The sequence below is a fragment of the Ostrea edulis genome, chromosome 1 (assembly GCF_947568905.1).
Source record: "Ostrea edulis chromosome 1, xbOstEdul1.1, whole genome shotgun sequence".
NCBI lineage: Eukaryota > Metazoa > Mollusca > Bivalvia > Ostreida > Ostreidae > Ostrea > Ostrea edulis.
This window is the reverse complement of record NC_079164.1, coordinates 12,186,491-12,212,390: the sequence shown is the minus strand read 5'-3', so window position 1 is coordinate 12,212,390 and position 25,900 is coordinate 12,186,491. Positions and strand designations below refer to the sequence as shown.

At 35.2% G+C, this 25,900-nt stretch overlaps 1 protein-coding gene and 2 long non-coding RNA genes across 3 annotated transcripts in view; 1 reads left to right on the top strand and 2 right to left on the bottom strand.

Moving 5' to 3' along the window:
- Positions 1-296: 296 nt before the first annotated feature.
- On the bottom strand, positions 297-9,758 carry LOC130051210 (uncharacterized). The gene is made up of 4 exons (XR_008799614.1): positions 9,677-9,758; positions 8,809-8,896; positions 6,990-7,061; positions 297-390 (listed from the first exon to the last, which is right to left on the bottom strand). It is a non-coding gene; the product is annotated as an uncharacterized LOC130051210 (long non-coding RNA).
- A 5,608-nt stretch (positions 9,759-15,366) lies between these two features.
- LOC130051211 (uncharacterized) lies at positions 15,367-16,328 on the bottom strand. The gene is made up of 2 exons (XR_008799615.1): positions 16,093-16,328; positions 15,367-15,976 (listed from the first exon to the last, which is right to left on the bottom strand). It is a non-coding gene; the product is annotated as an uncharacterized LOC130051211 (long non-coding RNA).
- A 1,361-nt stretch (positions 16,329-17,689) lies between these two features.
- LOC130047422 (uncharacterized) overlaps positions 17,690-25,900 on the top strand; it is a 14,658-nt gene continuing 6,447 nt past the window's right edge. The window contains exons 1-4 of the mRNA XM_056142417.1: positions 17,690-17,711; positions 18,354-18,560; positions 22,347-22,457; positions 25,886-25,900. The exon at positions 25,886-25,900 is cut by the window's right edge and continues 136 nt beyond it. Of these exons, the coding sequence (XP_055998392.1) occupies positions 17,690-17,711; positions 18,354-18,560; positions 22,347-22,457; positions 25,886-25,900 (355 nt within the window). The remainder of the gene's footprint in view (positions 17,712-18,353; positions 18,561-22,346; positions 22,458-25,885) is intronic.

Here is a 25,900-nt window from a genome sequence, read left to right as displayed (position 1 = left end):
CTAGTTATAAATTATTATACCAGACTATTGGTCTTGTACTCCCAGTAACCAAGACAGCTTACAAGTGTAATACTCATGTACATGCAGGATCCAGTTGTTTTGAATGTTTTAGATGATATTATTAAAAAAAGAAATTTCTGCCAAATGTATTCTCCTTGATGTACTTTTCACTGAACATGTGCAACCTTTACCTCTGTCCATGCTGACTGGTATGCAATAGTAACAACTGTTTACTACATCTGTATAATGAATACATGTGTTAAGTCTTCTCAAAACATCCATTAATCTTGAGAAAATATTACGCCTTTATTTCACAAAACCCAACAAATTTCCTTGCAGGAGTTGATTCATCAATTTGGTACATTTATCGTCTTTACAGGAACTTTATCTCTGTAAAGGAAATTTGGTCTTGTTAATTTTGTGCACAATTTTCATTTTAACAATTTATAGTAAATTATATTAAATAATAAAACTAATTCTGCAAATATTGCAAAATCCATGTGGTGAGGTAGAGATGATATTTATGAGAACTTAATTGGCAATAATCAAGTTCATTACATTTTAATAAGGTGTTTTAAATAAATTTCCCTTTAAAGTGATTTAAATAGCTAATATTGATCTACAGAATTGACCAACTCTGTAATGTATATAAGTTATGTGATGTATAGAAATCTTGTGGTTTTCTACAGCCTATCATAATTGAAAAGTGGGTCTGTATGAAAATCACAAGGTTATACAGCCCTACCAAGTTTCGTGGTAAATGGATCTGATGACTATGTATCTAAGTTTGTCTCCCTGGGCCTCATCAGTCAGAGAAGAGATCAAACTGAGACACCAAATTTGTCATGGATAATCTCTGATACCTTCCTGGTTTCCAATATACATTTGAAATGCATGTATGTTATTACAAGTTTTATTTTCACATATTCTCAAAATTCACATGTTTAAACATTAAAACATTATTCAAGAAACCAGGAAAGTTTCGGCCCATTTTGAACTGAAATTCTGCAGCAATGAAACAAATCATATTAAAATGAATATATTCTCTAATAAATCTGTTAGTTTAAGTTAGTATTATGGGCCTATTCAAAAGTTATTTATAAAAATGTAAGCAAAAAAGAGACCCAAGGGCCACATCGCTCACTTGAGTCACTTGGCTCATATTTAAAGATTTTCTCTATATATTTGTATGCAAAACTTTGATACCCCCAATCCTTGTGACCCCATTCTACCCTGGGGGCCATGATTTTAACAAACTGAAATCTGAAATATGTCAGAAAGCTTTCATGTAAATACATGTATCAGCTTTTCTGGCTCAGTGGTTTTTGAGAAAAAGTTTAAAGATTTTCCTTATACATGTATATTTGTATGTAAAACTTTGATCTCCTATTGTGGCCCCATCATACCCCCAGGAGCAATAATTTGAACAAACTTGAATCTGCATTATGTCAGGAAGCTTTCAGGTAAATCTCAGCTTTTCTGGCTCTTTGGTTCTTAAGAAAAAGACTTTTAAAGATTTTTCCGATGTATTTGTATGTAAAACTTTGATCCCCTGTTGTGGCCCCCATCGTACCCCCAGGGACCTTGACTTGAACAAACTTGAATCTGCATTATGTCAGGAAGCTTTCATGTAAATCTCAGCTGTTCTGGCTCAGTGGTTCTGCAGAAGAAACTTTTTCATATATATTTGTATATAAAACTTTGATCCCCTATTGTGGCCCCATCATACCTCCAAGGGCCTTGATTGGAACAAGCTTGAATCTGAATTATGTCAGGAAGCTTTCATGTAAATCTCAGATTTTCTGGTTCAGTGGTTCTTGAGAATTTTTTTAAAAAAGATTTTCCCTATATATTTGTATGTAAAACTTTGATCCTCCTGCTGTGGGCCCATCATACCCCCAGGTGCCATGATTTGAACAAACTTGAATCTGCATTATGTCAGAACGCTCTCATGTAAATTTCAGCTTTTCTGGTTCCTCGGTTCTGGAGAAGATTTTCTTTATGTATTTGTATGTACAACTTTGATCCCCTGTTGTGGCCCCATCATACCACCAGGGGTCTTGATTTGAACAAACTGGAATCTCCATTACATTAATGTCAGAACGATCTCATGTAACTTTCAGCTTTACTGGTTCAGTGGTTCTGGAGAAGAAACTTTTTCATATGTATCTGTATATAAAACTTTGACCCCCTATTGTGGCCCCATCATACCCCCAGGAGCCTTGATTTGAACAAACTTGAATCTGCATTATGTCAGGAAGCTTTCATGTAAATCTCAGCTTTTCTGTTTCAGTGGTTCTGGAGAAGAAAATTTTTCTATATATTTGTATGTAACACTTTGATCCCTTGTTGTGGCCCCATCATACCCCCAGGGACCATGATGTGAACAAACGTGAATCTGCATTATGTCAGGAAACGTTCATGTAAATTTCAGCTTTTCTGTTTCAGTGGTTGTTGAGAAAAAGATTTTTAAAGATTTTCCCTATATAATTGTATGTAAAACTTTGATCCCCTACTGTGGGCCACATCATGCCCCCAGCTGCCATGATTTGAACAAAGTTGAATCTGCATTATGTCAAGAATCTTTCATGTAAATCTCAGCTTTTCTGCTTCAGTTGTTCTGGAGAAAAAGATTTTTCCTATATATTTGTATGTAAAACTTTGATCCCATGTCGTGGACCCATCATACCCCCAGGTGCCATGATTTGAACAAACTTGAATCTGCATTATGTCAGGAAGCTCCCATGTAAATCTCAGCTTTTCTGGTTTAGTTGTTCTGAAGAAAAAGATTTTTCCTATATATTTGTATGTAAAACTTTGATCCCATGTCGTGGCCCCATCATACCCCTAGTGGCCATAATTCGAACAAACTTGAATCTGCATTATGTCAGGAAGCTTCCATGTAAATCTCAGCTTTTCTGGTTCAGTTGTTCTGGAGAAGAAGATTTTTCCTATATATTTGTATGTAAAACTTTGATCCCATGTTGTGGTCCAATCATACCCCCAGTGGCCATGATTTCAACAAACTTGAATCTGAATTATGTCAAGGAGCTTTCGTGTAAATCTCAGCTTTTCTAGCCCAGTGGTTCTGGAGAACAACATTTTCCCTATATATTTGAATGTAAACCTTTGATCCCCTGATGTGGCCCCATCGTACCCTCAGGGGCCATGATTTGAACAAACATCAATCTGCATTATGTCAGGAAGCTTTCATGTAAATCGCAGCTTTTCTGGTTCAGTGGTTCTTGAGAAAAAGATTTTTAAAGTTTGCCCCTATATACTTGTATGTAAAACTTTGATCCCCTATTGTAGCCCCATCATACCCCCAGGGGCCTTGATTTGAACAAATTTGAATCTGCATTATGTCAGAACGCTCTCATGTAAATTTCAGCTTTTCTGGTTCCTCGGATCTGGAGAAGATTTTTATGTATTTATATGTAAAACTTTGATCCCCTATTGTGTCCCCATCATACCCCCAGGGACTTTCATGTGAACAAAGTTGAATCTGCATTATGTCAGGCAGTTTTCGTGTAAATTTCAGCTTTTTTGTTTCAGTGGTTCTGGAGAAGAATTTTTTCCCCCATATATTTGTATGTAACACTTTGATCCCTTGTTGTGGCCCCATCATACCCCCAGGGACCATGATGTGAACAAACGTGAATCTGCATTATGTCAGGAAGCTTTCATGTAAATTTCAGTTTTTTCTGTTTCAGTGGTTTTTGAGAAAAATATTTTTAAAGATATTCCCTATATAATTGTATGTAAAACTTTGATCCCCTATTATGGGCCACATCATACCCCCAGCTGCCATGATTTGAACAAACTTGAATCTGAATTATGTCTGGAAGCTTTCATGTCAATCTCAGCTTTTCTGCTTCAGTTGTTCTGGAGAAGAAGATTTTTCCTATATATTTGTATGTAAAACTTTCATCCACTGTTCTGGCCCCATCCGACCCCCATGGGCCATGATTTGAACAAACTTGAATGTGCATTATGTCAGGATGCTTTCATGTAAATATCAGCTTTTCTGGCTCTGTGGTTCCTGAGAAAAAGATTTTTAAAGATTTTTCCTATGTATTTGTATGTAAAGATTTTGATCCCCTATTGTGGCCCAATCGTACCCCCCAGGGGCCTTGATTTGAACAATTTGAACAAACTTGAATGTGCATTATGTCAGGAAGCTTTCGTGTAAATATCAGCTTTTCTGGCTCAGTGATTCTTGAGAAAAAGATGTTTAAAGATGTTCCCTATATATTTGTATGTAAAAATTTGATCCCCTATTGTAGCCCCATCATACCCCCCATGGGCCATGATTTGATCAAACTTGAATGTGCATTATATCAGAAAGCTTTCATGCAAATTTCAGCTTTTCTGGCTCAATGGTTCTGGAGAAAGAGATTTTTAAAGATTTTCAGTTTATATATTTGTATGTAAAATTTTGATCCCCTATTGCAGCGCCATCATACCCGCAAGGATCTTGATTTGAACAAACTTGAATCTGTATTATGTCAGGAAGCTTTCATGTAAATCTCAGCTTTTCTGCCTCAGTGGTTCTTGAGAAAGAGATTTTTAAAGATTTTCAGTCTATATATTTGTATGTAAAATTTTTATCCCCTATTGTGGCCCCATCATACCCCCAGGGGCCATGATTTGAACAAACTTGAATCTGCATTATGTCAGAAACTTTCATGTAAATCTCAGCTTTTTCGGCTCAGTGGTTCTTGAGTAAAGTATTTTTAAAGATTTTTCCTAAGTAATCGTATGTAAAACTTTGATCCCCTATTCCGGCCCCGTGGAACCCCCAGGGGCTTTGATTTGAACAAACTTGAATCTGCATTATGTCAGGAAGCTTTCATGTAAATCTCAGATTTTCTGGCTCAGTGGTTCTTGAGAAGAAGATTTTTTAATGACTCTACTCTATTTTTACCTTTTCTTGATTATCTCCCCTTGGAAGGTGGCCTGGCCCTTTATTTTAACAATTTAGAATTTCTTTTCCTAAGGATGCTTTGCACCAACTTTGGTTGAAATTGGTCCAGTGGTTTTTGAGAAGAAGTCAAAAATGTTAAAAGTTGACAGACGGACAGACAGACAGACGGATGCCGACTACGGGTGATCAGAAAAGCTCACTTGAGCTTTCAGCTCAGGTGAGCTAAATAGGAGAAAAATTGTATTTGCAAATTTCCGCTTGCATTAATTAACCTGCACCAACATTACACTAAATAAGCACATCTGACACTGCGAGTCTATTACTGGACTGTTGAGATTATTTGATGTTAACACATTTTATCCTCCAATATAAACACAACTTTATATTAGCATGCACATCAAAGTTGTTAAGGTAATTCCACCCTTCTAGAATTATAGGTTTAATCTTACATTTGATCGTTGATTCTTCAAACAAGAGTACCGCAAAAGGTACATAATACGCCCGTGAAATGCTTACATAGGGTGTTTTTCTTGTGCTATAATTTGTATAACTTTGCTTCAGGTAGTATCAGACATCATGAAGCTGTGACAAACTTTCATGTGAACAAAGTCTTAGCTTAAAAATGGAGATTTCCTCAAAATGGGCCGAGTTCAAAAACCTGTAATTTTTTCAAAAATGGAAAAAAATCAAAATCCTCCCCCAGATGCACATCTTCAATACCCATACAAACACTCCACAAAATAAGATGGTCCTCACTTGAAAACTGTGGGAGGAGTTGGGCGGACAAATTATGTACCCTTGATTGAATATTAATTTCCAAATAGACTAAGTTCAAAAACCTGTAATTTTCTCAAAAATTGTAGAAAATCAAAATCCATCGCACGTGCACATCTTCAGTACCTATACAAACACTCCACTAAATAAGAGGGTCCTCACTTGAAAAGTGTGGGAGGACTTGGACAAACAAATTATGTACCCTCCATAGAATATCAATTTCCAAATAGACCAAGTTCAACAACCTGTAATTTTCCCAAAAATTGTAGAAAATCAAAATCCATCCCACATGCACATCTTCAATACCCATACAAACACTCCACAAAATAAGAAGGTCCTCACTTGAAACTGTGGGAGGAGTATGGCGGATAAGTTATGTACCCTCCATATAATAATTATTTTCAAATAAAGGGGCAAAACTCCTGGAAAAAAGGTCGAAATAGATCAACATTGCAGGATGATCTAGAGTGACCCACAAAGAAGCTACAGAGCAAGTGTCAGCATATGTGAAAGGGAAATGAAATTATAAAGAGAAAACCCCGAACGGACGGACGTACATACATCGCTGTACCATGATACGTCCCGTCTAAATACGGGCGTATAATAATATATCTTAGTAACAAATAAAAATGATAAAATAAGTATGTTGCAGTATTAATGAATTTTTTTTATCAATTAGCAAACATATACCGGTTATCCACATCAGAAAATAGCAATTCTCCTTAATTAGCATTATCAAAATTTCACAAAAACTGGCTAAAACGATACAATAGTATTCATAACAATTTCATGAAACTGTTTCTTTAAAAAATATACAAAATGTTAGTGAAAAATAAAGGAAATCTTTCGCATAATGGATTTTATGAATAATTAAATGAAAACAAGAGTTATTACCCTTGTATTCAATATTCTTAAAACATGTAATATTGATTATTCATACATTTGAAATATTTTATGGTTTACAAGATTTTTTACAATAACTATTGAAAAGGACTCCAACAAAATGTATGTCCCTGTCATGCATGAATCTTTAAAATTAAATCATTGACTTTGTGAAATCTTACGACATCACAGGAAGGTGGAACTACATTAATAGAATATTAATAATCAACAAATGATCTGACTTCTGTTGTCTGTCTAATCATGAATTCATTGACAATTCTGCAATGAGACACTGGCATAGAGCTGCCGGCTAAGCTCATCTGCCATTGTGAGTCTACTACTGGACTGACTTAGTGCTTGTTACAATTGTCAATCAGTTAAAAAAATGAAATTTAATAACACATACTGCTAGAATGGCATCCTTGAAATCTTTGAAGCAATAAACATTTACATTGATAGACAGGCAGTACACAAATACCTACAATAAAACAAACTGAATCAAAACTTTTAACTGGCACAATTACATGTATATATTACCTAGTCTTACAAACTGTTAGATAAAACTGAACATGATTAAACTACACAAAATATTTTCCAAATACCCTTCCCCATTGAGTCTGTCTAAGAGTATGGTTGACATTATCCATTCTTGCATTATGCATGACATTGAAAGGAATAGACATGCATGTATATCTGATAATAAAATGGAATACCTATCTTATTTATCATTTTTAAGTTCCATTTTTGTTTTGTCCACCTTGTCAAATTTCTTACATGCAGAATGGTCAAAATTTCAGCAATAATTGCTTTTGAATCCTTATGATAATGGTTCTCTCTAATTGTCTGGTGGTGATGTTTCAGTCACAGTTTCATAATGCCCAACCCTACTCTCGTCCAAAGCAAATGAATTCCAGAATTTGAGTTTCCAAAGTCATGTTCAAGAGTCACAACTTGATTATCCTGATCACCACCAACAGTTACTAATAAATTGATCCCAAAATGCCTAGACATTGCCGAAACTGATTACTGTCCTGGAAAAGTGCTTAACTGCCTAAAATTATTTAGTTCCAGTTGAATTTCTAGATAAGTCATAAGATTACCATTAGAATGAAAGAAAACATATGAAAGGTATCCAAAGTTTGATCAGTTTCATGTATTGCTGCATTTCGTAGCTCTTGGTGATGATGTTGTTTTCTATAGAGCGCAAGACTAACAGACCTAAAGAAACAATTCCCATCCCCTACTATAGGTCGTACGTGAAGTCCATATGATGTCAGATACTCATCCTGATGGGTACTTTCAACAGGCTGTCCAGCACTCTTGGACAACATAGGGATTATTTTAGGATTAAAATTAAGAAAATTTAGGGCTAAAATTTGGAATTTCATAACTAAATTAGGGCAGCTTTAGACATTTACATGGTCTTACAATTTTGATAATAAAAGAAACTCACAAAAAATACTCTCCATGCAGGAAGGGTGTCTTCCAGCTATTATTGGCAATAACCTAAATAGTCTGACACATCTTTATCACAAAGCCAAAAGCAATAAACAGCTTGAAACATGAATTCATTGGTCAAATTTAGCTTGAATGCATTTTCAAAATTGCTAAAATAGAAATATATTTTTAAAAAATAGGAATTGACAGGGGAAATGAGGACTTTTTAAGGATTTCCAGAATCATCTAACATGTGTAAATGGCCCTCAATATTTATGACTATTAATTACTGAAATCTATAAAAGTGTAGCATCCGTGTTTAAACCCATCCATTAATATTAGACAATAGACTGACACTAGAGTTAATGAAGATTGAAATGGAGTATTGGTCATGGGAATATATTTTATGCTGATATAATATTCAATATTTGTTTTTAATACTCATTTTCTGTGTAGACCTTTCATCCCCTTTATTTACAATATGGTAATTTTGGTTTTGAACTTGGCTTCTTAATTTTGGAGAGGAAGTAGAAATTCAAAAAGCAGTAAATGACAATTTTAATAAGTCTTCAGCTCAGGCTAACCTGACATCCCCCGACTCTTACTTGTAGTTATATATATATATATATATATATATATATATATATATATATATATATATATATATATATATATATATATAAGTGGAGGTAAATGGTCAGAGGAATCTCAGATTAAATAATTCAGGCTAAGAACTGATGACTAACATATATATGTTACAAACTTTAATTTCTTTTTTAAAAACTTACTTGAAGCCATGACTCAGATGTAGGATTTATAGACACTGGCATCAGGTCAATCTAAAGGAAACCATTGAGGGTAGGGATCCTCTGTTCTCTACAATGAGCATGATAAGACTGAAATACATTTTTTCCACCTGCATATCTTTGATAGAATATTCCTTAAGTAAATATATTCATTGAAAATTGAAACTAGATGTCTCGCACACACGAGTATTCACGAAAGGCAAAGACAATGAACAGTGATCAATCTCATAACTCCTATAAGCAATACAATATAGAGAGTTGGGCAAACACGAACCCCTGGATATACCAGAGGTGGGATCAGGTATAGATATATAAGTGTGTGTGTGTGTGTGTGTGTGTGTGTGTGTGTGTGTGTGTGTGTGTGTGTGTGTGTGTTATGTATATCATCCAGAGATAGGTATAAACAGATCTACACAAGTAGTATTATAATAAAAAAAATATATATATCACAAAGCCGATAGAGTGTACTCAACTAGTTTCTTCAATTCTTCAGGAGTATATGAATATTGTTTAGAGTACATGTGTAACTAAGCAATATTCGACACACTCCTGAGAGAAATTAGTTGAGTATACTCTATTGGCTTTGTGATATATATATATATATATATATATATATATATATATAATTTAATATTTTTTGTATCCTTGTCTCTGATTGGTCAAATTCCAATTGAGGAACGCAGGTTATTTTTGTATAACCTGGTTTGGTCTGGGGACACACCCCCTTGAGAACCAGAAGCCTGAGCTATTTTTTCTTCTCTCTCTAAATTTACATTGCAGCACTGTTTTCAGCCTTCTATGGAATAGAAGATCAAATGTACAATAAGATACTTCGGTTTGATACACATACTGTTTTCTTGTTGTCAATTAGTATCTAGATCTACTTGTGCGCTAATCACTGTTGTAAATCATCTTTCTCTGTATGGTGATCGAAAAATTCTAAAATAGATTAAAAGAAAGATATTATATTCGAATTAATGATTTACCAAGTAAGCATTGTCCTGTTCATTTTCAAATATATTTCTCACTGGGGAAAGGGGGAGTATTTCATTGCTGATCCGCTTTTCAACAAAGCAAACAAAACAAGCATTTTGAGAGTATTACATGGGAATACAGTCCCCTACCGGTTGCAAAAATGACTGTACCACAAAATTATTCAAAGTTCATTATGTAGGTTATGGTAAAAGGAAAAATTGGGGAACCAGGATAGGAAATCAACTTCTATTCGAGTAGAGACTAGACCAGGAGAAAAAAAGAGAGAGATTTATAATTAGGTTTAATTAGGTCTTTAACCAAGTCAATAAACTGTGGCATGTAGGTGATCATGAATGATTTAGCTATATTGTTGTATTACTATGCTAGACGTTTTAATGAGTGTGGCACTCTTTTCTATAGAGAAAATTAACTTCGATTTAAATTCATGCTATTTTTCTATGTTCAAGGGCCATAAGAAAAATCAACGGACCGAGACGAAATTCGAACTTGATCTGTAACTTGTTATGGCAAAGTAAGGTACTAAATATCAAATGAATATCTGCAAGCACAACCAAAAAAAGTTCGGAAAACTGATAATTCATGCTATTTTTCTAAGTTTAGGGGCAATAACTGAAAAATCAACGGACTGAGATGAAATTCGAACTTGATCTGTAACTATTTATTGCAAAGCTAGGTACCAAATATCAATGAATATCTGCAAGCATGAATTAGTATGATGTGGAATGTGGAATCTGATTACTATTCCATTATTTTGTTGATCATCATTGATTCATATACTGTCTAGCCATACAGTATATGCATGTAAATATGTATATATGAATGTAGCGGTCAGCTGGGTTCGATCGCCGATGGCCAGTTAGCTTAGTTTGTAGAGCACCTGACTAGAGATTCAGGGGGCCCGGGTTCGAATCCCGGTCTGGTCCGTTGCATTTTCTACCTTCCTGTTACATTTGGTGCCATGAACCATCCCCTGGAACTGATAGGTGAAAATGTTTGCCAGGGAATAAAGATCCTGGGTTGATGTCTTCAGGTGTGAAGACATTTAAGGAGGGAAAAATGTAGCGGTCAGCCGGGTTCGATCGCCGATGGCCAGTTAACTCAGTTGGTAGAGCACCTGACTAGAGATTCAGGGGGGTCCGGGTTCAAATCCCGGTCTGGTCCGTTGCATTTTCTCCCTTCCTGTTACATGTGTTTTTTGCATGCTTACCTTGTGATATTTTATTTTGTCTGTGATAGTCGATTTAAGAACTCTGTAGACCCCATGTCATTTGTTACGATTGTATACAGTGTTGACTTTAAATAAAACTTACTTATTTTAAAACTGCACAATGTAATACAGTTGAGCTTGACTTGTCAATATGAAATACGATGATCGAGTGCCTGTAATAAACCATTTGAATAAATAACATGCAAATTAAATTGTCCCGAAACATTTAACCTATCGATACCACTAATTTATACTTCGAGCTAACCGACCTACAGAGATCAATTTTATAACCACATTCTCATGCTTGTTCTGTATGTGAAACTGCATTTAAAAGAAATGTTGCAGGATATCCATCTTGAAAGGGCATTTATGATCCGTTTATTTAAAAATGTACTTTCAGTGAAATAATCCACTAACAACATGATGAATATTAGGCCTACTTCCGAAAAAGACTTTCAAACTCTGTGCCATGTTATATGAAGAAAGTGTCAGAATTAGCGCATGCGCAAGGGTGCGTCCATTTACCCAAATGGACCCAAATGAACCCAAATGGAGGTCAAATGGAACATATAATTGCTACCTTATATGACTAACTTACATATCGACCTTTAAAAAAGTATACTAGTTATTTATCGAAGTACGCTTTACAAACTTATACCTATGCTTTGTGGAAAATTTCTTACGTAATAATAGAAAGAAATACTAATAAATTATCATACAGTGGGATTGTTAGCCGTTATCAACAGACATAAAAACAGAATATGTCTATAGAGGAATTTTTATCAATCGAAATAAGGAATATTTTTTAAAAACTTTTAATTTGTTAAATTAAATTGGAATTCAAAATAAGTTAAAAATTGAAGAACTTATTACATACAAAAACAATTGAATAAATGGAACTACTATACATACTATTTACAACAAAACTTCTTACATGGATGGAGCTAATAAAAATCAAATGCATGTATGCTTGGAATCAATAAGACTACATATTATTTACAACAAAAGTATTTAACATGCACTATGTAGATAAAGCTACTTATTGATTAATAAATCATATGAATGACTAAACTTTACGTAATACCTATTATACATCAAAACAAATATTATCAAAATTGGTACCGTATAAGTTTTACATTTACAACAAAACAACCTTACATGCATTATATATATAAAGCACCATACAAAAGCACATTGAATTATTGGATCTACCAAATACATACTATTTACAGCCAACTTTTTAACATCCATATGCGTGACATTTTATTTCTCTCTTTTTTTTTAATCTATTTTTTTTTTTTTTTTTGATTGTTGTTTTTGTTATGTTTTTGTTTTGTTTATGTTTTGTGTTTGTTTGGGGTTTTCCCCTGTTTTATCCTACGGAGACTAGACGTTTTCACAGGCACCTGAAGTATGGATATTACTACCCCCCCCCCCCCCCCATTCATTTTATTATACCGGTAGAAGGCCAATCTCTAAAGCTTACAAAAAGCGTGAAACGATTACATGAATCAAAAAGCGATGAGATAGACTGGGAATTCACACATATACATGGAATCTGTTTCAAAATCATGCCAATGGAGATTAGAATCCTAAATATATTTAAAAAGGTTGCAAAACTTGCACGTACATTGTGTAAATCGTTCTCTTAAATCTGTGTACTCTAAACACAATATACAAAAGAGAAACGTGGACAATTTCTTATTTTCTGAAGAATTATGCATAATCGATATTCTTTACGTAAAACAGACTTACCTTTAGAAAGAATAATCAGGAAGAAAAGAATCTTCGTCAAAACTAGTGTTTTTTAAATGTAAAGGTCTCATAATTATGTTCTCAAACACAATGATTTGATTTCTTATTGGTCAATGCAATTTACTCCTAATACATGGCGATTCTTTTTTATGCAAAAATTAGAGGATATTATAAAAACGACAATTTCACATATATTGTACACAATTAATTTTTATATATGATATCTATATACTTCAATATGAAATACAATAAATTTTACATATATTGCACACAACTTCATCTTTATATACATTATGATATCTGTATACACTTTGATATAGAAAGGAATATCTTTTTATTTAATATTATGAAATGTTCAAATACAAATAATTAAATTCATGCATCAATTCATAATTATTTATTTCCATATGTAAACTCATTATTACTCTTTGTAGACTAAGGGATTGGTCAATATTTATTGGGGTGGGAGGAACAGTGCATATTCTATATTTCCATTTTTTAAAGACCCTATGTTCTATCTTCTAAAGAATACAAAAACGTTGCTGTCCTATATCAGATGTGTACTTAAAAAGTGGGTGTCCTATTCCAAGAAATAAATATTTATGTATGATTAAACACCATTTTTACTTCATTCTAAAAAACTCTGGAGTTCTTCATGATTGTCTCTCCAGTTATATCAGCTGAAGGATTCAAGTTCCTGAGAAACTTTCCTTTACTTTGTCACGTTTGTTCAGTAATTTGTCTACTGTCTAGTGTTACAAATCTCATTATTTTCATCTTATTTTTTTTTCTTTTTGTTAAATTCTTGTTTAAAGTGCTACATTTTGCATATTTTTAATTACTGTTTTACTGCATTGTTGTCTCATGTACTTATAAGTATTTTTCACATCTCAGTATTCTCTATGAAAGGTGAAGATAGCTAACAGAAATCAATCTCATAACTCTTATAAACAATACATAATAGAAAGTTAAGCAAACACGGACCCCTGGATTTACCAGAGGCGGGATCAGGTGCCTAGGAGGAGTAAGGATCCTCTGTCGACCGGTCACATCTCTGTGAGCCTTACATCTTGATCAGGTAAACGGAGTTATTCGTAGTCAAAATCAGTGTGCCAATAACGGTTTAACACTCGGTATGAAACAATTCACACAGCATTTGACCCATGCAGTGATAGGTTGTAATGGCAAACTATCAAATTATTAAAGATGTTTTTAGACTTAAGTTAGGTCTGTATCTTTCAAGTTATGACTGGTGAACCATTTTTATTTTCTATGATTGAAATCCCTCCATGCAAAACTTACATGAAATTTTTGCATTTTTATTCACAGCTGAATACTTCTTTTGTGATTTTAAAAATGACTACATGTTTTAATTAATATCAAAGGTCCAGTATCTTATTGCAAATTGCCTTTAGTATATTCAACTTGGACATGAAATAAAGCATGCACACAATTCAGTATTATTATTTTTAAAAAAGATAGTTGAATTAAAAGTTTGAAATACTTTATATTATATTTTTTGCTCTTTGCTACATTTGCAAAAAAATATAGCTGTCCTATCAGTGTTGAAAATATAAAAAAAAAAGTTGGAGTCCTATCAGTATGCAAGTCAAAATAAATGTGTGTACTATTACATTTTGCACCGGTCCCAGCTCCCCAATAAATATTGATCGATCCCTAATACATATTTAGATTTCCATTTCATCATTAATCTATATAATTCATATTTAGATTTCTATTTGGGTCCATTTGATTTCCATTTGGGTCCATTTTGGGTTCCATTTGGGTAATTCGACGAACCGCATGCGCAATAGCCTAGTCAGAAATTCGGAATTCCCCAATTCGGAATGAAAATGGATTTTCAAATTGAAAGGGTATGGGACATTACGTTATTAGGATCATACGCACAAAAATAATTTCATAAATCATATTAATCCGTTAATTTGCTATTTGTTGTAAGTGCTGAACGTTTCAGTTTTGATGCACAGGTGCTTGTGGACAGGACTTCCGATACCTCTCCTACTAAACAGAGTACGATAGAGTACTTTAGAGTACGCTAGTAACATTTCATAATTTAATGCAATTTAACTGCTGTTCGTAGATGTTCTTACTTTAGTTTAACCTATTAAATGTATATCTGGAATATATTGTGTTTGTTTTCATTATACTTTTTCAAAACAAACTACTAATAATCGGGATCGGGATGCCGTAAATCTTCAATATATCTAATGTTTTCTGGTCAAAATATCGCTAAAATACCAAATACTTTTGACAAGTATTGCACTTTTATTTTATAATCATCTTTATTTAAGTGGTATACATACAAATAAACAATTGAATTGCATTAAATATTGAAATTTTACTAGCGTACTCTAAAGTACTCTAACGTACTCTGTTTAGTAGTACCTCTTCCGGTACCCCCTTCTTGTATTTTTAAATGTTCAATTCCTTGGGTATTTCGGACCTATTATTGATGAAATATGTAACTTCAAAGGCTATCTATTTTAATGGCATACACAATGAAATATTGGACTGACGGTAAAACCCAGGAATAAAGACTACTCTTCGTTGTGCGAGAAAACATTATTTATCAAATACAATATTCAAGGTGTGAAATATTCCAGTAAATTATACGAAATGAGTGTTTCGTGTAGAATCCAATTTTACTGTATATGAAATCGTTTAGGCACCACAGTTATAAATCCATGTCACAACCATTCATTTAAACACATGTACATTAAAGTCGCAAATTCACTGTTACATCCCCGGCAGTGATGTTTATTTCTTTTCCCGATCCAAAGGAAACACTTTCATTGAGCTTCACTTTTTTCGGCTCCGGCGAGGACACTGTGGACGGTTTATGAATCAAATCACTTTAAACTCTGTAATTGTTCATCAGAGGTGCGTTTGTAGTTGCGAATCGCAGATGACCTGTGACCAACTTTTTCCCGCTATAAGTTGCTCGTCAACACCCGTAGCATATAGGCGTGTGGCGGCAGTAGCCCGAAGAGAGTGATTTGTAAAAAAAGAAAAATAACTAAAAAACCCCCATCAAATCCTGCCTCTCTACACATTTTGGCCACAATCTGTTGCAGTTGATGTACTCCGACTGGGACGTCGTCGTACCATACATTCCACTTAGGAGCGATTTTTGGTCTGAGATATAATGCATTGCATTTTCCACTGCTGGGGCTACAAATGATTAAAAAGAAATTTGTATGCAACAAAAATGAAAGAAACAAAATAAAAACTGTGAAATTTTTTTAAATATATTTAGGAGAATTTGTAGAAATAATGAATAATCTTACCACAAACTCATGTACTTTTCAATCATCTGAATCCATTTCTTCCAGGCACCCGGACTAAATGCTAAATTAGCGCTGCGGCTTCTGTTTTTATACCAGTTATAGGCCTACGTGTCAGTATCATATTATTAGGGTTCCCAGAAAGGAACGTGGGATATCAATGTTTTGTTTTATCGAAAAGATTCTTTCCGAACACCCTTCATGTACCGTCATTCACCCAAAAAAGAAAACCAGTTTTGTTGAGTACAATCTTCAGACAATAGATTTTAAAAATCAGTTTGTGAGAACAAAGTCAGAATCAAAGAACAATCTAGTTCATTTATCCTTAATCTTGAAGTCACATCTAGTTCATTTATCCTTAATCAGGAAGTCACATCTAGTTCATTTATCCTTAATCAGGAAGTCACATCTAGTTCATTTATCCTTAATCAGGAAGTCACATCTAGTTCATTTATCCTTAATCAGGAAGTCACATCTAGTTCATTCATCATTTAATCAGGAAGTCACATCTAGTTCATTTATCCTTAATCAGGAAGTCACATCTAGTTCATTTATCCTTAATCAGGAAGTCACATCTAGTTCATTTATCCTTAATCAGGAAGTCACATCTAGTTAATTCATCGTTTAATCAGGAAGTCGCATCTAGTTCATTTATCCTTAATCAGGAAGTCACATCTAGTTCATTTATCCTTAATCAGGAAGTCACATCTAGTTCATTCATCATTTAATCAGGAAGTCACATCTAGTTCATTTATCCTTAATCAGGAAGTCACATCTAGTTCATTTATCCTTAATCAGTAAGTTACATCTAGTTCATTTTTCCTTTAATCAGGAAGTTAGATCTAGTTAATTTATCCTTTGACCTGGAAGTTATATCTAGTTCATTTATCCTTAATCTGGATGTCACATTTGCTATTTTTTACACAGTGCTTTTCATATAGGTGTGTTATAACATTTTGATATTGTCATATATTTATATCTTTCAGGTCTGTGCATTAAAATGGAAAGTCTCAATCTTCTATACAGGTATAGCTGATACGTACATAAACTTAAAACATTGTTGTGACGTCAGTTCTTTGTCTTGACAGTACTTTATTTTTCATACTGTACTGAACATAGTCCAGTATTATTAAGAGCAGGCCAATATTATGAGGAATACTGTTTTAGATAGAACAATGTTTTAAGTAAGATACAAGACTCCGATGGTCTATTATGTCAGTTACGGGACGGAACACTCGCCGCTACGCGGCTCGTGCTAGTTCTGTATCTGATATGATAGGCTAACTTCGTCTTGTATCACTTACATACAAATGTAAAGCATTTTTCACTTCATAGAAAATATCTACCTTCTTTCGATTTATTTAGTGAAGGAATGCCGAACTTGAGTACAAATATCGATGACGTTCCCATTCAAATCCTGCTTTTGAAACCACTAACCTGTATAGTAGTAAAATGTACTTGTTTAACGTTCACCAGGATAACATAGGATGTACCCAATAATTTATAGAACTTATCATAACTGTAGAAATAGACAGAAGCTTACCTTGTACACGGTCAGGTACGAACACGTCAACTGATCAGTGGTTTACTTACATTGTACATGTCGTTATCTATTAGCAGAGGTATACATTTTGGCACTTCACCTTAAGTTGATGGCGTCTCTATACGAGTGCAAAATGTTCAAAAGAGAGGTTAAATGATATATCAGAAGGAACATAAAAATAACATACCAATAAACAAATACATTTAAGATAGACATACGGTCATCAAATTGACAATATTGAGATCTTTACAAAATCTGCTGCGTAAAATACATTCATTCTTAAAAAACATTTGTGCCATTGCATTACATATCTTTCAATATACACCACACAGCCATTCTATCACACTGTACGCTGAGCTATCATACTTAATCTGATGACGTGTTGTTAAATAAATGAAGTCATGAACATCGACAGAACGACGACACCTTTTACGTCATAGTGTTCCTGTAAAGGAAAGGCTAGCGTTTAGAAAGTGATTTCTAACATACACATAAACTGCGCATGTGTGTGCAGTGACGTGTGAAATGAATGTCGTGCTGAGAGATGTCTCACAACCCTCTTTATCTGTAATGTTTGGAAAAGATTCACTTCTATCACTGTGATTAATGTTGACGATTCGTTTCAAAACATTTACATTTCTAAAATATCTGGAATTAAATGAGTGACCTTCCAGAATACACGTTGAGTTGTGTGATTAAAATAAAGAGTTGATTTTTATAGACATACGAATCCTACTCCTCTTAGTACACATAATTCACGGACGAGAAAACTTTTACCCGGTTCAGTCCTGCACCGACATCACGCTGGCAGATATCCCAGTGGAGGTGTATCAGAAATGTCTAGAAAATGACCGGGTCATTCATTGCTTGCCAGATGACAATGACGTGTTGGGGCTTAGCTGTTTCTCCATTCTCTGGATAGCAAAAGGTACGTCAATGAATTCTGATCACGTGGTTCACGAATGAAAATTATTGAAATTTATTCAACTGCATAACATAACTGACTTCGCTGTTTATAAGCTAATATGCATCAAGTTATTTTCCAGTCATACACTTCGATTTGAAGGGAATCAAGACATGCATTGATATATGAGAGATTCAAATCAAACTCGGTTTTCGTCCGTCGTGTGTTAACAATTGAACATTTTTAACTTCTTGATAACTACCAGTCCAATTCTTTTCAAATTTGGTATGAAGTATCATTGGAACAAGGGGGACATACATTGTAAATTTCAGGACTTCAGCACCCCTGGGGTCTTAGGGGCTGGCAAAAAATGCCCAAAATTGATTAATTTTCCAAACTCTTCTCAAGAACTACATACGTGTAAGAAAAAGTAAATGCATGGTGATGTGGAACAGGAAGGACTCTACCAAAATTGTAAATTCCATGATCCCCGGGGTAGGGGTTTTGACCCCAGGGCGGGGCCAAACTTGTTATATAGTGTTTATGAGTGCTATTGATACTAAATTGAAAGTAAATAGATATTTAGAAAGAGCAGATAGTCCTTTACCAAAATTGGAAATTTGATTGTCCCGAGGGTAGGCGTTTTGGTATGGGGCCAAAATGGTCAGTTATCAAATGTGTAAACAATAGACATTTTTAACTTCTTCTTGATAACTATCATTTCAATTCTTTTCAAATATGTTATGAAACATATTTGGAACAAGGGGAACATAAATTGTAAATTTCAGGCCTCCAGCACCCCTGGGGTCCTAGGGGCGGGGCAAAAACTGCCCAAAATTGACCAATTTTCAAAAATCTTCTTCTCAAGAACTGCACACGTGTAAGAAAAACTAAATGCATAATGATGTAGAGCAGGAAGGCCTCTACCAAAATTGTAAATTTCATGATCCCCGGGGTAAGGGGTTCTGACCCCAGGGCGGGGCCAAACTTGTTATATAGGTTTTATGTGTAAAACACTTGAATAACAACTTCTTTAATTAACACTATTTATACTAAAGTGAAATTAAATGGATAGAGCAGGTAGTCTTTTACCAAAAATTGTAAATTTGATGATCCCCAGAGTAAGGGTTCTGATCCCAGGGTAGGGCCAAACTTCGTAAATAGTATTTATGCGTAAGTTTGCCGATACTGTATAAAATTTAAATGCATACTTGCAAATGTTTTAATGTTAATACACCTATTATTTAAATCCTTTCATCAGTGTATGCACTTTTGAGGGCAGTGAAAATTTAAGAACACATCTTGTTTTATATTGTTGCTGAACATTATAATTTAGCTTAGATATTCAGAACAGGAAATTGTTTTCTAGATTTCATAGCCCATGGAAGTAGTGATACTTTTTCACTAGTATTCAGGTGACCGATAAGGCATGTGGGTCTCTTGTTGAGTGTGTAAACGTTCAATTGAGCCAGAAACTATATCTTGTACTACTTAGACGATTGACTTTTTTACAGTGTAATATTAGACGATCGTGTTCAAAGTATTACCTATATGGTTGAAGTATTACCCAGGAATAGTAAAAAAAAATTTAGTAATCATTCAAAAACCCGCCAATCAAGGTAATGGGAAAATCAAAATGAACAGATACTTACGTAAATTGATAAAAATTTAGCTGATGTCAAGGATGACGGGTATGGTGGCTGTTGTGTAGTTTGTGTCGTGGAAACACAATTTTCTCTGTGTTCTGTCGGTTGAGTTTGATACGTATAACGAAAACCCCAAAAATCTACCAGATAAGCTATTTGTCGAACCTGAATATTAACCAAAAGTTATAATATATCGTCATAAGAAAACGCATTGTAACTCACCTTATTTAACTGACAAAGAAATACTTTCGTAACTATTTACAAGCAAAGCTTCCTTGTAAATACAAGAAGTCATGTTTGAGTCATATCAATAAAATAACCCCATAAATCGCTGCAAAATCTGAATTGTTTATCACTTATTCGAACCTGTATTTTAAATTTCTATGTATGTACACCTATGTATCAGTCTATTCTGTCTTATGTTACGAGTATTTGGAGGAAAGAGGGGGTTATAGTTATAATGATTAACAGACTGAGAGATAGACGGTAAACATATCTAAAGTATGATATAGCCTATTCTGATAGCAATGATTCTTGTAAAGGAAGATGCAAACATCCTAATGTTTCAATTTGCAGTCGTATGATCTAAACGTGCACACAGATTGGGCACCATTTAGCTCGCCTGAATCGAAGGCTCAGATAAGCTTTTCTGATCACGTTCTGTCTGTTCGTCTGTCCATCTTCCTCTCTGTCGAAAAATTTGAAATATATGAAGTATGCCCCTTTTAAACCTTTGAATTCTTTTAAGTGCTGTACCGATGGTGACATGGACCTAGGCCTGGAAATTGTTCTAGCCATTTTCAGTTTGATGTATAATGTAAGAAACCTTGCAGTATACATACAGGTATATTTATACAATAATCAAACTACTGATAAGCGGAAGCATGTTTGTAAGTACAAAATTATACTTCAACTTGGCGTTTGATCTTGTGACTTGAAAATCAAGAAGGGTATCCAACCACTGTCTCAAGTCTACGTACTGTCAAATGATTCTCAGATATCAAGCAAACAATATTTTTCGATATTATAGTAGTCATATGGGTCATATGGAGACGTCACCTTTGCCTATGAAAAGCTACAAAATATTGGCCTGTGTTCGGCGCCAAACAAATTTTCCTCACGTTGGACTTTATTGATATATCATGGGGAATACATTCATTCCGTATGATGAATTATATTTTATTCTATGATTCATTCTAAAGAATCACCGTTCTTGGTGACGTCTCCATATGAGTGAAAAATTGTCGAGCGAGATGTTAAGCAAGATACAATCAATCAATCATTCTATCCATGTTACATTTAAACATAAATCTGGTTTTCATTTTCGTCATGTTTTGTTTAAATGTAGCAGGTGTCGTTGAAACACATACTAAATGCACTTTTGTCACAATATACATTTTCTTTTGAAATATTTCGTCTCTTGGAGTTTTATAGTTAACGCACATTTTCATACCACTCTATCTACAAAGGTGGTGTGAGTTCTTGCAACTTGTACCTGTTCTCAGATGCGTACAGGGCGTTCGGGATCGGCAGGAATTTGTACTCTAGATTCGGAATCCAGATTTAATTACCGAGTTGCATGCCCTTTGTTTGAGAAAATTCCGTTTATAGAGTATCACAGAAAATGACTGAATGATCTCTGTGACGTAGGCCATCCAAACAATTGCAGTAGGCACTTCCGCCAAAAAAGAATTCATAAGCTGCTAAGGCGGGTTACTATTTGTTCTGCGATGCTTACTACCTTCATCAGCCGATAAAACAACAAAGAAAGACATTTTATTGTTTATATTGTTATGTATTTTTTTGAAAATATAGACTAGATTTAAGTGATAAAATACCATATCGTTGACCCACTCGTTACTTTAATTGAAAGAGCGAACTCCCCCGTTGACCTTGACAACACTCCATATTTGGTAATGGTTATGCATATCAAACTGGATCGAACTACTTAGCAACAAACGTATTCATGATGAATCAAAGGAAATATAAGAGGAAAGGTTCAGTGAATGTAAATATTGACTAATCAAAATAGAAATGAAGTGTGTGGTTATTGCGTTCAGAACTGAAGTTATTGGTGACAATTCGTAGATGATGTTTGGTTTATTCTCGTGACTAAAACACAAACAAAACATCATGTGCCATATTCCATAATCCAATATCACAGGTAAATGTCCGTATTACAACGACTATCAAGGAAACCTAGATGAGAAGACCTGCACAGGAGATCCTAATCTTTGCCCTCCAAAACAATTCAAGTCTCCATCGTCAGTCTTATGTAAGTAGTGATTAATAACCTTTGGAAGGTATAGATTTGTTTAACATAGCTACATATATACTTTGTACACTGTATTTAACTTTGCATCCGCGGTAGATCAGTGGTAGAGAGCTCGCTTCATAACTCGGAGGAAGGTCGTGAGTTCGAGCCCCGCTCGTGTCATGGCCGCGTCAAACTTATTACGTACATATAGGTAGTGTTTGCTTCTTCACCAAACGTTCGGCATATAGAAGTGAGAATCGCGGGTCTTTGAGATATGACCTCTAACATGGAGGTCCTTTGTCATGGTAGGCATTGGCACGTTAATGGAACCTCACTGTTCCGCGGTTTGGTGAAGACGTCAGTCCAAATATCCAGCCTAGCCGAATCTCGGCCCAGATTAATGAGCGCTAAGCATAGGACTGCACTCACAGCTGGTGACGTGTCAATATGAGTAAAAACTTCTAGAAGGGACGCAAAACAAACAATAGTTTGCATTCTGTAATCTTGCTCTTTTAAAGAAATGCTAATGAAAACAATCATTATTTTTATACTGTAAATTCAAAAGACATCAAATGATCATGTATTGATGAGTCAATTTAAAGAGCATGAAAGAGATGATGAATTCACTCAGAGACTGCTCTTTTCAAAGACAACTAGTTTACAGCATATATATATATATATATATATATATATATATGTATATATATATATATATATATATATATATATATATATATATATCTGGCACAGAAAATTAAAAACGAAAAAAAAAAACAATCATCTGCAGTGTTCCCTTTATGCAGTTTATTAATGCAGTGTGTATTCTTTGTATCCGGGGTGTTTAGTTGTTGCTATTGATTTTATTGTTATTGTATGCTGGTTTTTTTAGTGTTACTCTTTATTCCTTTTATGCGGTCTCTAGTGTTAACAATTTTAGTTTTTATTTTTATTCTTATCTTATTGTGTTATTTGATAAATTTTCATGCTCATGTCGGGTATGACCTGTCGACAGGTGATACTTACTCCTCCTGGGCACCTGATGATGATCCCGCCTCTGGTGTGTCCAGGGGCCATGTTTATTCAACTTTTTAATTTGTATTCCTTATAGGAGTTATGAGATTGATCAATGTTCATTATCTTCACCTTTCATGTATGTGCAAGCCACTTGTGTGTGGCTTTGTAGTGCTACAACGTGCTTCACTGTCTCTCTCATGTCAAATATTTTTGGTACTACATTACATACAAGTTAGAGAGAGAGAGAGAGAGAGACAGAGAGAGAGAGAGAGAGAGAGAGAGAGAGAGAGAGAGAGAGAGAGAGAGACCTCTCTAACACGAACAGCTTTGTATTCACTATTTGTATTTACCTGAGGATGGATGTTAATATCCAGAAAGCGCTAGTTTCAAAATTTGATAAGCATCATAGTTATTTTTCTGTTTAAAAAATTAATAACTGCATAACTGGCAATATTGCGTCCAAGTGAAATCAAAAACGTCTTCAACAAACTTGCACGTGCATTTCATGCCATGGGAAATGCGTTTCGCATCACAGTTTATGCTTTTGCTACCATTGCACGATTTTCACTCAGGCATCGGTGTCTGATTCTTTCTAAAATTTCAAACTCTCTTGAGTGTTTGCACTACGTTTATCAACACAATGCCCCCTCAACGTGTAAGGCGTCGTCTGACGACAGAACAACTGGGCAGATGTATTGGAATGCTTGACGTTGGCTATTCAAAACGTGACGTTGCAAATGCACTAAAAGTCAGCCAGAGTGTTGTAAACAGGGCCTGGAACCGACAGCAAACTTTTGGTACAACAGCACACCGACATGGGAGTAGTCGTCAGAGGTCGACAACCCACCGCCAAGACCATTTTGTGGCTCTTCAGGCACGATGCCATCCCTTCTGGACAGCAACCAGCCTACGTAACGACCTCCTGAACACCTTGGTGGTGAATGTGTCGACTCAGACGATACGGAATCGGCTTCACAATGCAGGTCTCAACTCGAGAAGGGCATGTGTTTGAATCCCTCTGACTGTTCGACACCGGCAGGAGCGATTGGACTGGGCTGAAGATCATGTCACTTGGACACAGAACGATTGGGTTCAAGTTCTGTTCACCGATGAGTCCAGGTATTGTTTGGACTTTACAGACAGGAGGCACCGAGTGTGGCGACGACAACTTGAACGTTTCCATGATGCCAACATCAGTGAACATGACCGTTATGGTGATGGATCCATCATGGTCTGGGGTGGAATCAGCAGGGATGGAAGAGCAGATCTTCATGTCCTGGAGAGAGGAACAATGACGGGGGTGTGGTACCGGGATGAGATCCTCGATGTTTACGTCAGACCCTACGCTGGTGCTGTTGGCCCTGAGTTCATCCTGATGGATGATAACGCCCGTCCTCATCGCGCCAGGGTGGTGGAGGAGTACCTTCAGCAGATGACAATTGTCCGTATGGACTGGCCAGCGCGCTCGCCGGACTTAAACCCGATTGAGCATGTATGGAACATGCTGCAGGTTGCCCTTTCACGCCGTAGAGCACAACCCACGACTTTGGTAGAGCTCGGAAACGCCCTCGTGGAAGAGTGGAACAACCTTCCTATTGGAAACATCCGGGTGCTTATTGACAGCATGGCTTGACGTTGTCAAGCCGTCATTGATGCAAGGGGAGGCCATACCCGGTATTGACACTTCATCGACTAAGTGTAATGATGGACTATCCCCAAAAATGTGTAATTCTTTCTCTGGTTTGCTGTTAACTTTTTGTAATGAAATGCCTTTTGGTGTTGTTATCAGATTTCAAGCATTCCGTATTCATAAAAGTTCATACCGTTCATGAATTTTCATTCATAACCTGTGTAAACACGTTTCTGAGTCAAATTTATGTCTTTTGTTATGTTAGTGGTAAATTACACACATATAACCTAGTGATCCTTATCAAATTTTGAGTAGTATATTTTGGAACTGCATATTTCGACTTTGAATAAAATGTATTTGATCACTGCTTCCGACACGTTGAGTTTTATTATATTTACTGGATTTTAAGAATGATATATCAAATAGAAAACAAATATCTGTTCATTCTAGCCCTGAAACCGTATTTCTGGTCGAAATTTATCTGGAATGTATCGTTGTTGCCATACTGTTCACGTGTTTGATCTTCAGAACTACAGGATTTAATTCTACTAAACCGGCACAGAGAATCCTTGTTCATATGATCCACAAGGAAATATCAGGAATTGGTAGGCTGTAGGTTGGGTCTTCTACATATCTTTTCCACCACTACGAGGCTAAACATGATCTTGCTTTCGCGAATAGATTCATTTTGTTAATTCGTATGACCGTCAGTGGAACAAATGGATCATACAGTTTTACACCTATAAAGCGACTGTTTAAATGTCTTCTATTGAAATATTTCACGATGTTTCGTGTATTTCAGACAAAGGCTGTTACA